Source organism: Belonocnema kinseyi, chromosome 7, assembly GCF_010883055.1.
Source record: "Belonocnema kinseyi isolate 2016_QV_RU_SX_M_011 chromosome 7, B_treatae_v1, whole genome shotgun sequence".
NCBI lineage: Eukaryota > Metazoa > Arthropoda > Insecta > Hymenoptera > Cynipidae > Belonocnema > Belonocnema kinseyi.
In genome coordinates, this window is record NC_046663.1 from 90,053,341 (window position 1) to 90,067,855 (window position 14,515).

The 14,515-nt window shown below is 32.2% G+C and overlaps 1 protein-coding gene across 4 annotated transcripts in view; it reads right to left on the reverse strand.

Moving 5' to 3' along the window:
* The window catches only part of LOC117177149 (protein amalgam-like), a 260,532-nt gene that overhangs the window by 7,540 nt on the left and 238,477 nt on the right, over positions 1 to 14,515 (reverse strand). For 3 of the 4 annotated variants that reach the window (XM_033367653.1, XM_033367651.1, XM_033367652.1), the window contains exon 5: positions 8,098 to 8,266. In XM_033367653.1, coding sequence (XP_033223544.1) covers positions 8,098 to 8,266 — 169 coding nt within the window. Of the gene's footprint in view, positions 1 to 7,928; positions 7,995 to 8,097; positions 8,267 to 14,515 lie in introns of all 4 variants that reach the window. The other variant, XR_004467668.1, reaches the window with a different exon arrangement.

Sequence of the window (14,515 nt, forward strand, 5' to 3'; positions counted from 1 at the left end):
AATAATAATAATAATAATAGGTGAAATTGAATCTAAAACTTAAGTAAATTCTGTAAAGAATAAAAAAGTGTAAATTAAACCGTATTCTAATTTACATAGTTCAAGCAAAATGTATTTAGAATTTTCCCATACTATAAGTTTCAGCATGAATTGTGATCATTGGATAGATGAGAAGTGTACTATTGTTGCGGCAGTTAATAGTCATTACCAGTCAATTTAGTGTTACGAGCAAATTACTACCGATGTTTAATAGCTGCAGTAAAGTCCCATGGACACAGTTGGTCACAATGTAAACCACAAACAATACTCGAATGTTTCCAATTTTCACCGCATTCTATGTTTGTTTTTTTAATTAAAATTACGCAAGTACAGATTTTTGATTTATCCATTGAATTCGTCATTAACCTTCAGAGAAAATGGATGGAAATTATATTTGAGACATCAACATTTACCATTGAATAATTTATATTTACAATGCATAAGAAACAATGTACGAGTCAGACTGGCGATAATCTAATTATTGCCAATCAAAATTCATCCACCTGAACAGTTTACCTGCTGAAAAATGGATAGAAACGGATGGACATTTTGGAAACAAAAAATAGAATAAAAGGGACAAGAAATACCTCGAAGACTGTATTCGATTGAGGGAACATTATACCCGTTGGTTAGCTATTGTATTTGTAACATATTTTTTATTATTTCTGCCTGCAACAAGTCTATCTAATACTACCCGGTTTTATAACATTTTAGATCCTGTTCCAATTTGTGAACATTCTAACTGAATTTCTTAGATTTCCTTCCAATGATATCCACCCCATTATGTAATTTTTATTTAATTCCTACTTTTCAATCATTCTATTCTGTTCCCTTTTATTATATTATTTTTTTAATATCAAAATTATCTTCCCAAAAATCTATCCCTTATGATCCTATTTGATAACTTTTGATTCCAATCCTTTTTCTAAAAACTATGTCGTGGTCTTTTCCGAATTGATAACTTGTTGTACTATGACTGATGAAACTAATAAAATTGCACATTTTTAAAAAAATATATAATATTCGCTTTAAAGTTGATCTAACTGTCGTAGCATAATTTAGAAAAATAATGCGCTTTATGTTGATTTTCAAGACATATTATATTAACTTCCCATAGGCAATCAAAAATAGTATTTTTTGCGAAAAACAAAATGATGAAAATACACTACTGTCACTTAATTTGTGGATCTTCGTTTTTATGATTAAAAATTTCTTAATTTTGGATTGTTAATTTGATTAATTCTGAGTTAGAATGTTTTTCCTTGAATAGATTAAAACGGATCTAAATTTGCCATAAAATGGTGGCACGATGGAGTCATTTTGTCAATCTTTTATGATGTTATTCCAAAAAGCCTTCAGGTTGTAATGTATTCACAAATTTTGAAAAAATCCCCAAAATAATAAACATTTTCTAGGATCTTGTGGTCATTTTTAAGGTAAATTTATGTACAATCGAATCAACTTGCTAAATGAACAATAGAGAATTTTTGTAAATAAATAAAGTAAACTATTGTAAATTCCCATACAATTTCTTTAAAATATGCAGTTATTTGATATTGAGTATTATTTTTCTACAAATGAGATGATTTAAAATCATTCTCAATTTTTTATTCTAACCACTGACTACTATTCAGTAGAAATGTACTTTCGAACAGAGACAAGAACATTGAAAAATGTTTATCATTTAATATTTTGATTTAAAATTCAACTAACAAATTAACATTCTGATTTGCACTTTTTTCAATAGCTTATTAAAATATCGACAAAACAACTTGACCCTTGCTTCATTTTATTCAGAGTTCAGATAGCTTTCAACAGAAATAAGAGAAAAAAATGCAAACTCCGAATTAATCAAATTTAAAAAATTATTAAATGTTAACGAATGTATACCTATCGAAAACGTTTTTTTGGTATGTATTTTAGTAAAAAAACGTAAACAAATTTCACAGCTATTGAATCAAATATACGGTAATATTCCGGTGAAGAAAATTGCCAGCTTTCCGGTCAATTAAACAAGGAAAAGGAGAGGAAGAAAAGGATAGAATTCTTGGCTGGTCCATCCAAGAATTCTATCCTTTTTATCCCGAATTTCATGCACAGATTTGTAAGAAATAAGAAAATGGTTTAATGGTAATGAGAATTATTATACACAAATTCTTTTAACAAACGCTGAAGTTTATAAATTCTCAATGTGGGCATTTAAAGTCAAGGAAAGGCAATGTTTTTTCTTAGTTGTCCTTAAATTGTATTTCCAGTGAAGTCAAGCATCGAAAATATATTATTCGATTCTATTTGTCAAAATTGTAAACAAATTATATGAATACATGGTGAATGTCGAAATTTATAGGCATCATACCATGTCACTGCTATCACTGGCAACATCATTCAAAGACAAGAGAAAAAAATGATTTCTTGTTGAGTTTGAATGTCAACAATTTGCGATTGTTTATACAATTGTTTGTTTTTTACCCGTAAATGTCGACGCTGGGAATTTGTTTACATAATTTGTTTACATAATTGACAAATCATATTAAGATACATATGTTTACAATTAAATATTACTGTTTACAAAAGCAAGTAATTTTAATTCCGTCATATCCTTCACAAACGAACATCCCATAATTTTCAGTATTCGTTTATAAAAATTAGATTGCAAGTGATCCTTTTTTTCATTTCGCACACCTCTGTACATGCAATTCAAGCCCAATTCAGCATACAAAAATAAGTTACGAAAAGTGAAAAAATGTGCAGTAACCCAAAAATTCAATATGGATTAAGTGTACATTACAGCCTTAGCAATTGAAGAATATTTTTTAATCATTTGACACTGAGGTAGAAATACGTCGCCACTGACACTTTCGAAGCAAAATAAATTCTCTCCAATTTCACGTCGCTAGTCCGATCGCTTCGTAATTTCGAGCGAGGGCGGCGAGAGATAACAGTTATTTCCTCTCTTTGGGAGCTTGATTCGAAGGGAAAGAATTTAAACTAATGAAAATCTCTTGTAATACCTGGTTCAGGGACGTCAAGGCGATAAATTGGGCTTTTATCAATGAGAGGGCTCATTTTTTCTAAATCTACCCTACAGGAATTAACAAATGTACATCCATATATGGAACGTACAAAAATAAAATAAAATTCTTTTAACTGTAGATACTTTAGAACCATATTAAAAATGTTTTTTTTTTGTTTTAAGCTAAAAACAAAAGCATTAATTCCCTTAAATAGAAAGCTTTCCAAATTGTGAACTCTTTGAGTGGAGATAGTGGAAAGCACAGCTTAGCTATGACACTAGAAATCTTTTTGAAAGTAGGATCACAAGTCTTGGATCTCGTTTTCAAATCTAACTTTCTGCAGAATTAAGAATAAAGTTTTATCTAAAATTCACATAAGGACAAAGAATCCTCTTGACTCAAAAAATAAATTTTTTAATATGAAAACTGTTCTACTAAAAGGTTTGAAAGTGAAATTTTGTATGCAGTATTTTTCCAAGTTTTACTTCTAAAAATGATTGGATTTTAACTATTTAATTATTTTTACGATTTTACTGAATTAATGTCAAAAATACATCTCTTAAGTGCAGAAAAAATAAGGGATCATAAAATAAGAAATAATTTCCTATATTTGTAAAATATTTGTGTATCACCTAAGTATTTTATAAGTACTATATGAATGGGCTATTAATAAAAATCAGAAACTTTTTCAGCAGAATTATACACGTTAAAAATAGTATATTTAATTTTCTAGGCCTCTAATAGATTCATTAGAGTGAATTGAACTTATTCTGAAAGTAGATACGCCAACGTATCAAATTTCAGAAATTTACAGCATTTAACAAAAATTGGGGTCATATTTTAAATACTCCTCAGAACTTTTATTCAAATCGCTAGAGGACAACTCGAATAGTAATTTTCTTTTTGGCATACTTTCTTCAAAGTTTAATAATTTAAAAATTGGAAGATTTGAAATTCTTCCCAGTTTAACCACTTTTTATTTCTTGAGCTAATTAATGCTATTTTACATACAGGTATTACAAACGCTTCACAATATTTGACGTACTTTAGAATATTTCAGATACTTCAGAATATTTCACGTAACTCAGGAGTTTTCTTATACTCTAAGAACATAAGAATATTATAAGGTCCTGCAGAGACATTTCAATACTTCAGGACATTTCAATTTGCTTTAGAAAAATATGAGCCTCTCCAAATATGAGCCAAAAATCAGAAAACTACATTTTTACGTGTTATTGTTAATTTTTAGCAATTTCTGTCGTCGTTTTTATACAAATGATTATTAGTAAGCAATTGTAATATTTCCCATGGCCTTTTCAACAATGTTTCATTGTTGAGATAAATTTAAATTATTTAAACAATTATTTATTTTTCCAAAAAATATAAAAAATGATCGCATTATCTGATTGAAATGTAATAGTTTGCAATTTCTTGGATTGTTACGTTTTGTTTAAAACATTGTATAATTATTTGAACAATTAATTTTTTTTATTCACAAAATTTCTAAAAATTGAGGCAGAGTTGTCCATTTTTTCTCAAATTGGTTTCGTAAACTACTTTTTGTTGGATAAATACGTAATTTTCATAAATTTCTTTTAATTTATAACAAATCTCTATTTGTTAAATAAATTTAAAATAAAATAGAAGACATACAATTTATTTTCTGACTGAATAGTGTATAAAAAAATGCATTAACAAATTTTTAATGGTTGAAAGAAATATAATTCATTTCAACAAATATTTTTCAAAACATATTTTTTAAATCGTACTTTCTGAATTAAACATAATATATATTTTCTTAATGTTCTTTAAATTGAGTATGGATGGCTTACATATTTTTTGGCGCGCTATTCAAATAATTACATTATAAAAAAGTAGATACACCAATGCAAATTACGACTTAAGTTTCAACATTTTCTCTGAACAAAATTTGTGAAGACGAAGTTCTTTACTTTAGGCCATTCATAATAATTAAAGTAATAAAAAAATTACTTTAGTTAACTTTGCACAATTAGTACAATTTATCTATAATAATTTGAATGATAAAACGCAAAAGACAAGCCAATTTTGAAATTGACGAAAAAATTGAAAGTTACGAAAATATGAAACGTTTGTAACCAAAGAGCATGAAACAATTATTGGAAAAAACATTCAGCAATTCATCACGGCGAATTCACGTAACTTTTTTGCGCGATTTAGAATCTTGAAATCTCCCCTTCAAGAAAACGCATTAGAATGAATGAAGAGCAAACATAACCTGCGAGGCTTAACAATTGGTAAACATTTAACAGTAGTAAATGATACTACTGAAAGAGATATTACATTAATATCAAATTTTTAATGCTTGATACAATTTTAAACATTTTTAAAAATAATTTTTTAAACAAATTATATTTGTTCAAACAATTAATAAACAGTTAATATATTTTTTAAAATGTATGTGTTCTATTTTATTTTATTTTTCCTTAAGTTATCGAAAAAAAACTGCTAGAGCAAATAAAAATTGTTTAAAGAAATAGAGATTTTTTGAAAATTAGAAAAAATGTATGAAAATTATATAATTAATCAAGAAAAAATAAATTAGGAAACCAATCTGAGAAAAATTGGACATCTCTGGCTCAATTTTGAGAAATTTTGTAAATATACAATAATTAAATGTTAAAATTATTTCTTGAAATTATGAAATAATTAAATGTTTAAATAATGACATGATGTTTTTAACAACATTCAATGCTGCAAACAATTACCAGCTATTACATTTCAAAAAGAAAATATTATTATTTTTTACATTTTTTGGTAAAAATTCACAATAGCACGTAAGAATTTTTATTTTTTATTTTTGGTTAAAAATGCAACATCTTCAACATTTTGACAATGTTAAATTACACATTTTGTTTCCTTTACGTTTCACAGTACAAAATTTTTTTTGTTCCTAATACATTTCTTTTGGTAAGTCGCTAATTGATAATGAATGCACGTACGAATACGGTCATTTCATAGCGAAAATTGTATGAAGAACCCAAAAAATATATATTTTACTTATTTAATGGATCGCAGAAGCCGGTTTTAGGTTGCCATTCTTGCCCCTCGCTAATGGTATACCTCCGTGTACTGCACACAGCACGCCAGTTTCAAGCGAGAAAAAATACTCTAAACGTTCAATTATAAAAAACAACAACAACAAGAAATTTTCGGGAAAATGCAAGCGCAACAGTTTGGCATAAATATGGTTAAAATATTTCGGTCAACAATTCATGCGTTTAGACGTAGTTTCGATGTGGCCAAATTGATAGAGGTTTGAGGGACACTTGAAGATACAGATGAATCCCCCGCTTTCCGCTCCTGTCCCTCGCAATCACTATACTACCGTGTTCCTGTATAGCTCGCGCGACTTTCAAGCGAGAAAATACACCCCATTTTAATTTACAAAAAACAGCAACAAAAATGACATATTCGGGTAAAACCGAGCTGAACCAACCGGTATAATTGCTTTTAGATTATGTGCTTAAAATATGGCGTACAAAAATTCAACCGTTTAGATTTAGCTTGCCCCTAGCGAATTTGACAGCTGTTTGAAGCGCCTTAAGATATTTCAAGTTACTTCGGGATTTCTTTAATACTTCACGATGTTTGACGTAATTTAGCATAATTCACATATTTTTTAGCATATTTCATGTAATTCAGCATTTTTTATACTTCAGAAAATAAGAATCTTTGAAGATACTGCAGGATATTTCAAATACTTCAGGATATTCCAACGTACTTGGGTATTTCAAATACTTCAACATATTTCACCTACTTCACGATACTTTAGGATATCCTTATGAATTTAAATTAGTTCATCATATATTTTTTTGAAAAATTCATTTCTTCACAAGTGCATCAAAGTTTAATAAAATTTCAGCAGCGACAGATTTATCCTAAATAGTTTTTAAAGAGATAAAGTAAAAATATTTATTATTTATTGTTCCATTACTGTAAAGCGCAAAAAGGTTTAACAAATTAGGATATATTTCCTTGTAATAACATCTAAAGGAAAACGGTTGAGTTCGGTGAACCTAACTAACCTTACCATTATGAATTGAAATAAAAAAATCCAATCCAAATTTTAATTAAATACTATAGTATCATTGAACTGAACTAAATGATACATCAAGGTAGTTTAACAAATTAATGTTTAATACGACCTACATAATCCATTAATTTTTTTTTAATTAACTATATAGGTAATTTAATTGAAATTAAATTGAGATACCTATCATATTTTTTAATTACAAAGGAAGCCTGAAGTCCCACCAAAAACTTCTGGAAGGATGAAATCTGACAAGTACAAGTACATGAATTTGTGAAAGCAAAATTAGCCAAGTAATTGTGGAAAAAAATTCATAATAAAATAGATGAAGAAATTCATTTCACATACTAGAGAATACTTCGAGGTACTTCAGGATATCCTGATGTACTTCAAGATATTTTAATAACCTTCAGGATATTTTATATAGTTCAGAATTTTTCAGGATATATGAGAATATTAAATATACTTTAGAACATTAGAATATTTGAAGTCACTGTAGGTCATTTCAAGACACTTCAAGATATTTCAGGAGAGTTCAATATATTTCAAACACTTCACGACATTTCACATACTTCAGAATAATTCAATATACTTCAGGATATTTTTTAAATATACCAATACACATTTAAAAAATGTGAAGATACTTCAGGATATTCTTAGGTACTTTCAGATATTTCAATGTACTTCAGGATAGTTGTCATAATTCAGGACATTTCAGCACAATTTTGCACACCTCTCTTTACAAATTGTCAACCTCGCGTAGAAAACCGTAGTTCACTACTAAAATCGAAAAATTACACTACCTGAATAAAATGCCCATGAGTTTTCCGGGCCGTCCAACACCCTGATGAAGGAAACCAGAGAAAAAGCTAAAAATAGAGGAAGGGTAAAGAGTGAGAGGGAAAAGAAAAAAGGATAAAAGGGGTAAAAAAAAGTAGGATAGAAAAGAAAATTAGAGGTATATATACGCACCATTCAATACGTGGACTGCAACCGTCTGAGTGTTGGCATTGCTCGGATGGCAGGTATAGCCACCACTGTCCGCTGGTTGTGCTCGTTGAATCAGGAGGTAGGAGGTGGTAATCTCACCCTTTTCCGTGATCACCGACACGCCACCCCGCGGGCTGTCGTAATTGATCTCCTGCGGGGTCCAGATAGGAGATACGTTATTACCACATCCGCCGAAATCGCACCTCGACTTGTCCAATCGAATTCCGATTCTCGTTTCGCGCACGACGAAACCGCAAAATGGACGAATTCGACAGATAAAAGTGTAGAACAAGCCCGAAGAGACCAAGAGCTCCCAGGTCAAAAATATAGTATTTATATAGGGAGTATTTCCTTCTGCTTTTAATGCACTTTCGTGGGGTCATAATTCAAGTTTATTTCTCTAAACTATATACGAGGGTGACTCGACTTTAAAAAAATAATTTATCGCTTGTTTGTCGAGAATAAAGTATGAGGTAAACAAACCTTATGACGTCACCTTAAATTTTAAATTCCACACGTTAGAATATTAGACTGCCAGAACTAATTATCTAGATTCCAAAGCAAATTTTTTTATATTTGTTCAGAAAATGTTACAGGAAATACCTTGTATTTTAATTATAGGGTATTATTTTAATGGAACAACAGAAACATATCCCGAGTTAAAAAACTCCCATTGAAATCCCATTAAGATTCTGTTTTTTGAATAAAGTACAACTTAAGTAAAAATCAGAAGTATGGGGTTGATCAATCATCGACTTTTAGAGGTATAAAACATGTATGGTAAATGAGACGATCACATAATTCAAGTATATTAAAATAGTATAGCTGAAGTATAGATGAAATATATACACAGAAAATCACCGACTGTAGACAGTACACCAAAATCGATGTTCAATTGAGTTGCAACAAATTCGAGCCACACAGATTCATTATGAGAATCTAGGGGAAATTCATCATTTTGAGACTGTTTTTTTTCTCACTCACCTGTCAAGATGATTTTGTCGGGCATTATTTGGGTGAAATAGATGTTGAGAAGCAGGTGAGTTATAATAATAATTACCTAACTTTTAATTTCCTCCCATTTACCAGTGAATATTAGTGTCTTAAAATACAATTTTTCGTTAGCGTAATATAATTTTCAAATCTTAGGTTAGTCAAAACAGACATGATATTCAAACCACCAAGGCCGGGATGTAAAAACTAAGGCGTGACCGTCCGCATCGAAATTGATACTTGGACATTCGAAAAAATTTCCTCTAGATTTTCTGCATTAAGCGAAGTCAAGCTAGCTGTGTGACGGTCTAGTGAATCACACTTCTTTTATGCTTGATATAAGAATACTTTTTTGTTTATTGACCGAAAGATACAGAATGACCTGTCCGTAGAGAGGGAGAAAGGACTACTGAGGCCCCGAGGGCCTTGTGTAGACGTCGTAGGCGAACTACCCTTAGCTAGAATCAACGAGAGGGGAGAGTGGTAAAGTATAAGTATTACACCCCCTTCGTTAGATTCGATTTATTCCTGAAAAACGCAATTTAACAACTTTAAGTGCTACTAACGGCTCACTGTTTTCAATTTCATGTGCAGGAGGAGCCTGTGGAACGTAGGTAATAATAGTTGGCGTTGTAGCTGTGTTATTATTAATGTTATTAGTGGTACAAAATAGGTTGAAACAGATTTTCGGCAGACATTTTCGTGCTAGATCGCAGAGTCCGCATTTGTACATGGAGAATAAGGTTATTAATACTAACGCAACATAACCTAAGTATGTAAGAGTTTCTGTGGTGGTTTCAGTCCATGCTCGTGTGCGACGTTCATTTTTGACTCTATTTAAAACATTATCGATATCATCTAATGTTCTACCTGCTTGCAGCAATTGCTCATTATCAATCTGTTTTTGGATTGGTAGCAGTTTATCGTTGAGTAAATCTAGATGATCACTGGTATAAGGTACAGAAATTTTTTTTGTGTAATATATGTGTTTACTCAGTTCCCTACTTTGTTTTAACTTAACTATGGCAACTTCGGTGGTTAAAATACAATTTATTCCTAACGATAGAAGTGATGTCTAGGTAATTTTAATATTTTTAATTATTCCTTCGCAGTTGGTTGTTAAGTCTATAGATTTTTCAGGAACTATAATATATCCTTGACTTTCTGCTAAACTAAGAAAAACTAAATAATCGATTTTGAGAACGGATATCTCACATGTTGATAAGTCTAGTGTTTTAATACTACTACGGATAATTTGGTTTTCACAACTGTGTGTATCAGCTAACAAATAAGTTGGATGAGAACGTTGACAGATTTTTATTTTTTCAAGTAAGCTGCACTTGAATATTTCTTTTTCATTCGTAGGAACATACATGGTTTTCGGATTGTTTAGAAAAATAAACTGTTCCTTCGGAACAGGTATAAGAAATTGATTGCCATGCTGCTTCGGTATCGGAATTAAATGTTGGACTTTATATTCATCAATTTCAAATATTGGTATGTTAACTGAATACAATAATTTCCTATTATTCCAACGAATGCTTATTTCAGATATGTCAATAATATGTTGGTAATTCACTTCTTTGAGTGGCAAAGCATACTTTACGTTAAATTTATCCTCAAAGTTTTTTAAGGATTCAATGAGCAATGTTGGTGTTAAAATTTGCGGATGTACTATACCATGTTTACCCTCGTTAATTGAATTTATCAACAACGTTATATCTTCGTTGAACTCATCTATAAGCAAAGTCATGACTATAATTTGATTTGAAATAAACAAATTTTTGGTATTATCATTTATTCGGGTGCTCATTTGGTTGAGTCGCTCGGAGGTTTTTTGGTTATGTACAAAAAGTGATTCGCCATCGTGAGAGCCAGAATTTAATATCATTCTAATTACCTGCGTTTGGTTTTGGAGACTGGAAGCTAACTGTTTGTTTTCTAAGTAAAATTGGTCTAATTCACGATCAACATATATCAAATCAGATTCTGTCAAAGTTCCGAATAGTGTGTTAGACATACTACCTATCGCATTAATTAAACCTCTTTTTCTATTGTGTGTTCCCCATAACAGCTTATATAAAAGGCTGCGCTGAATACCAAGTCGTTTCATCCTACCGTTGATGAGGCTCAACTCGAATTGCTCAGTGCAATTTAAACACATGTTAATTGTTGACTCGTAGGGCCCCATGAGGTTATTAAACCTAGTATTAACGTTATCTACGTCGACCGATACATATAAGTGCCAAGTTTCGTGATATAATCTGGCATCGCCTAAATCTTCCGCAAAAATAGTGACATTGTGAAGTGGAGTCACTACGAGGCAGGAAGTGGAGGAGATGAGTGAAAGGATGACCCAGGCAGTCCGCATTCTGAAAACACAGGATTAGTGATAGTATGGTTTCAGACGATTTGCGTGAATTGTGAGGTATCTATTTTCAAAAAGAATTTCGTAATTAGTTTGGCTGGTACGCCGTATTACTGTTGCTGGACCTAACCATTCTGAATCTAACTTGTTTCTTTTTGTTTCGTTATGGACAAGTACAAGATCACCGGCACCAAAAATAGGGTTTAAAATGACAATATTTGAGACCTGTAATTTCTTTAATCTCTCTTGTGTCCTCTGGATGGATTCTTTTCCTTTTGCTAAATAGACTTCATGCCGCTTCCTCCACATATCCAAGAGTTCTTGGTGGTTTAAAGAACTGGTGGTGGCAAGAATTGAAGGCAAGTTTGATGTTCTTCCAAAGGTCATTTCGAAAGGTGTTAGCCCTGTACTTTCATGAACTGCTACATTATAAGCCAAACAAGTAAGGTTGAGGTTCAAGTCCCATTCCGTTTGATTATCGGCGATAAAAGTTTTTAACAAATCCTTGACCGTCGCGTGGGTTCTCTCTAATGCTCCCTTCGCCTGAGGGTGAAAGGTTGTAGTTTTTATGTGCCTAATTCTAAATAGATTTTCGAATTTTTGGACTAATTCTGATACAAAGTTTGCTCCTTGATCAGTCAGATTTTGTTTCGGAGAAGAAAATATGTATATATAATGATCCATCAGTTGTGTTATAATTGACTGACTGCTGATTTCTTTGAGCAGTATTAGAACCAGATACTTTGTTAAAACATCTTGAATAGAGAGTATGTACTCTTTTCCAGATTGTGTTATAGACAATGGTCCAAAAATGTCCATTGCGATTTTATCGTTAGGTGCCATTGGGACGTCGGGAATCGCTGCTTCTATTTTTGGCCTGATACGTGTTAACTCCTCTCTCTGACAGATGTCACATTTCTTACTGAAATCGATGACTTCATTCTCCATATTATCCCAAGAGATAATTTCTCTAATCCGCTTTATGCTTTTATTTTCTCCAAAGTGACCTGATCCGATATTCCTATGTGCTTCAGACAAAAGGTATTGTTTGTCTTCTTCCGTTAATTCTTTGTTTGGTCGATCACATACAAAGAATGCATGTTCCGGGAATTTTTTATGAAGAAGAAAGTTGAGCATGTCATGCAACCGCACTTTTTTAGTGTTTATTAGTAAAGGGTCTTCCATGTGGAACTTGAAGATTTTCCAGTTCTTGCGATTATTGAAGTCCTTGATCTTCTTATACAGTAGTTTAATCCAGTCTTCTTCTTGATAATCGGGGAGTTAGATTCGTAAAAGGGAAAACAGATTTTGTTTACTCACTTTTATCCAGTTTTTGCCGCTAGCGACAGATTTTGTCTTAACTTTGCTAGGGAGTCGATTTCTTTTCCATGCCCGATATTCGTCAGCTACTTCTTTTCCGTCCTTAGGTTCCATGAATCTAAGCTTCATGGGCCTGATTTCAATATTTTCGCTGTCCGTTTCAGAAGGTTCGTGTTCGCTGTCGATGTCCGGTAATTTTATTGTATATCCTTCTTCAACGTCTCCTTTACGTGTTAGATACATACGTGATAATGCATCGGCGGCTGTATTTTCTTTTCCTTTTATATATTTGACTACATACTGGTATCTCTCAAGGCGAAGTCTCCATCTGAGTAGCTTAGACGCTGGATCTTTAATATTGAAGAGCCATTTCAGGGCCTGCTGATCTGTTTGGATTATGAACTTTCTTCCTAACAGGTATTGCCTCAAACGCTTGACTGCCCATACTATAGCAAGCAGTTCCTTTTCTGTTGTGTCGTAATTCATTTCGGGTTTATTGAGTGTCCTAGAAATATAACAGCAGAGATGACCATCTTGAGAAAGGAGGGCTCCGAGACCTACATTTGAAGCATCTGTTGTTAAAACAAAAATTGTTTTTTGTAATCAGGGTATCTTAATACTGGCGATGAGCATAAGCAGTTCTTTAGATCTTCGAAGGCTGTCTCGCAACCTGATGTCCAATAAAAAAGATTATTTTCCTTTGTAAGGTTAATTAGTGGCTTAGCCCTAGTAGAAAAGTTCTTAATAAATTTTCGATAATACCCGGCAAGTCCCAGGAACGATTTCACCTGTTTTGAATTTGTTGGTGTTTTGAAGTCCCTTACCGCTTGAATTTTATTGGGGTTTGGTTTTACTCCTTCTGCGGTGATCACGTGACCTAAATATTCTAACTTTGGTCTGAGATTCTCACATTTATCAGGCTGCAACTTCAATCCTGTTTGTCGCAGTCTTTCGAAGAATATGACGATGTTCTCATTGTGCTCTTTGAGGCTTGAGCCGAATACTACAATGTCGTCAAGATAAACGAAGCAAATATTCTCTACTAAACCTCTTAGAGCTGTGTCCATCATCCTCTGGAAGGTTGCCGGCGAATTCTTTAGACCGAACGGCAATCTCTCAAATTCGAAATGACCTTCTTGTGTACTAAAGCCTGTATATTTTTTTGATTCTGGATTCATAGGTATTTGATGAAATCCGGAGCTTGAATCAAATGCTGAAAAAAACTTCGCATTTCTTAAGTGGTCGAGTATATCATCGATTATTGGTAGCGGGTATGCATCTAGATCAGTCCGTTCGTTTAGTTTTCTGAAATCAATGACAATGCGCCATTTCTTCTTCCCAGAAGCATCGGCTTTCTTCGGAACTACCCATAATGGTGAGTTGAATGGTGATTTTTACATAGAGATTACTCGTTTGTTAAGCATCTCTTTTACTTGACGATTGATTTCAGCTTTATGACACTCTGGCTGGAGATAAGAAGGAATGTTAATGGGTCTCTCCCCTTTTAAGATAATTTCGTGTTTTGCCAGATTTGTGCATGGGAGAGGATCACCTTCTAAGGTGAAAATATCATGATAACTCTGGATAATTTTGTTTATTCCTTCTTGGTTATTTTTCTCAATATGCGAGAGTCTTGTGTTTACTCGGAGAAGTTCTAATCTCTTGGCTAATTCCTTTGTTGTAATAAAATGTATTCTATCTTCGCGTTCGGGCTGAACA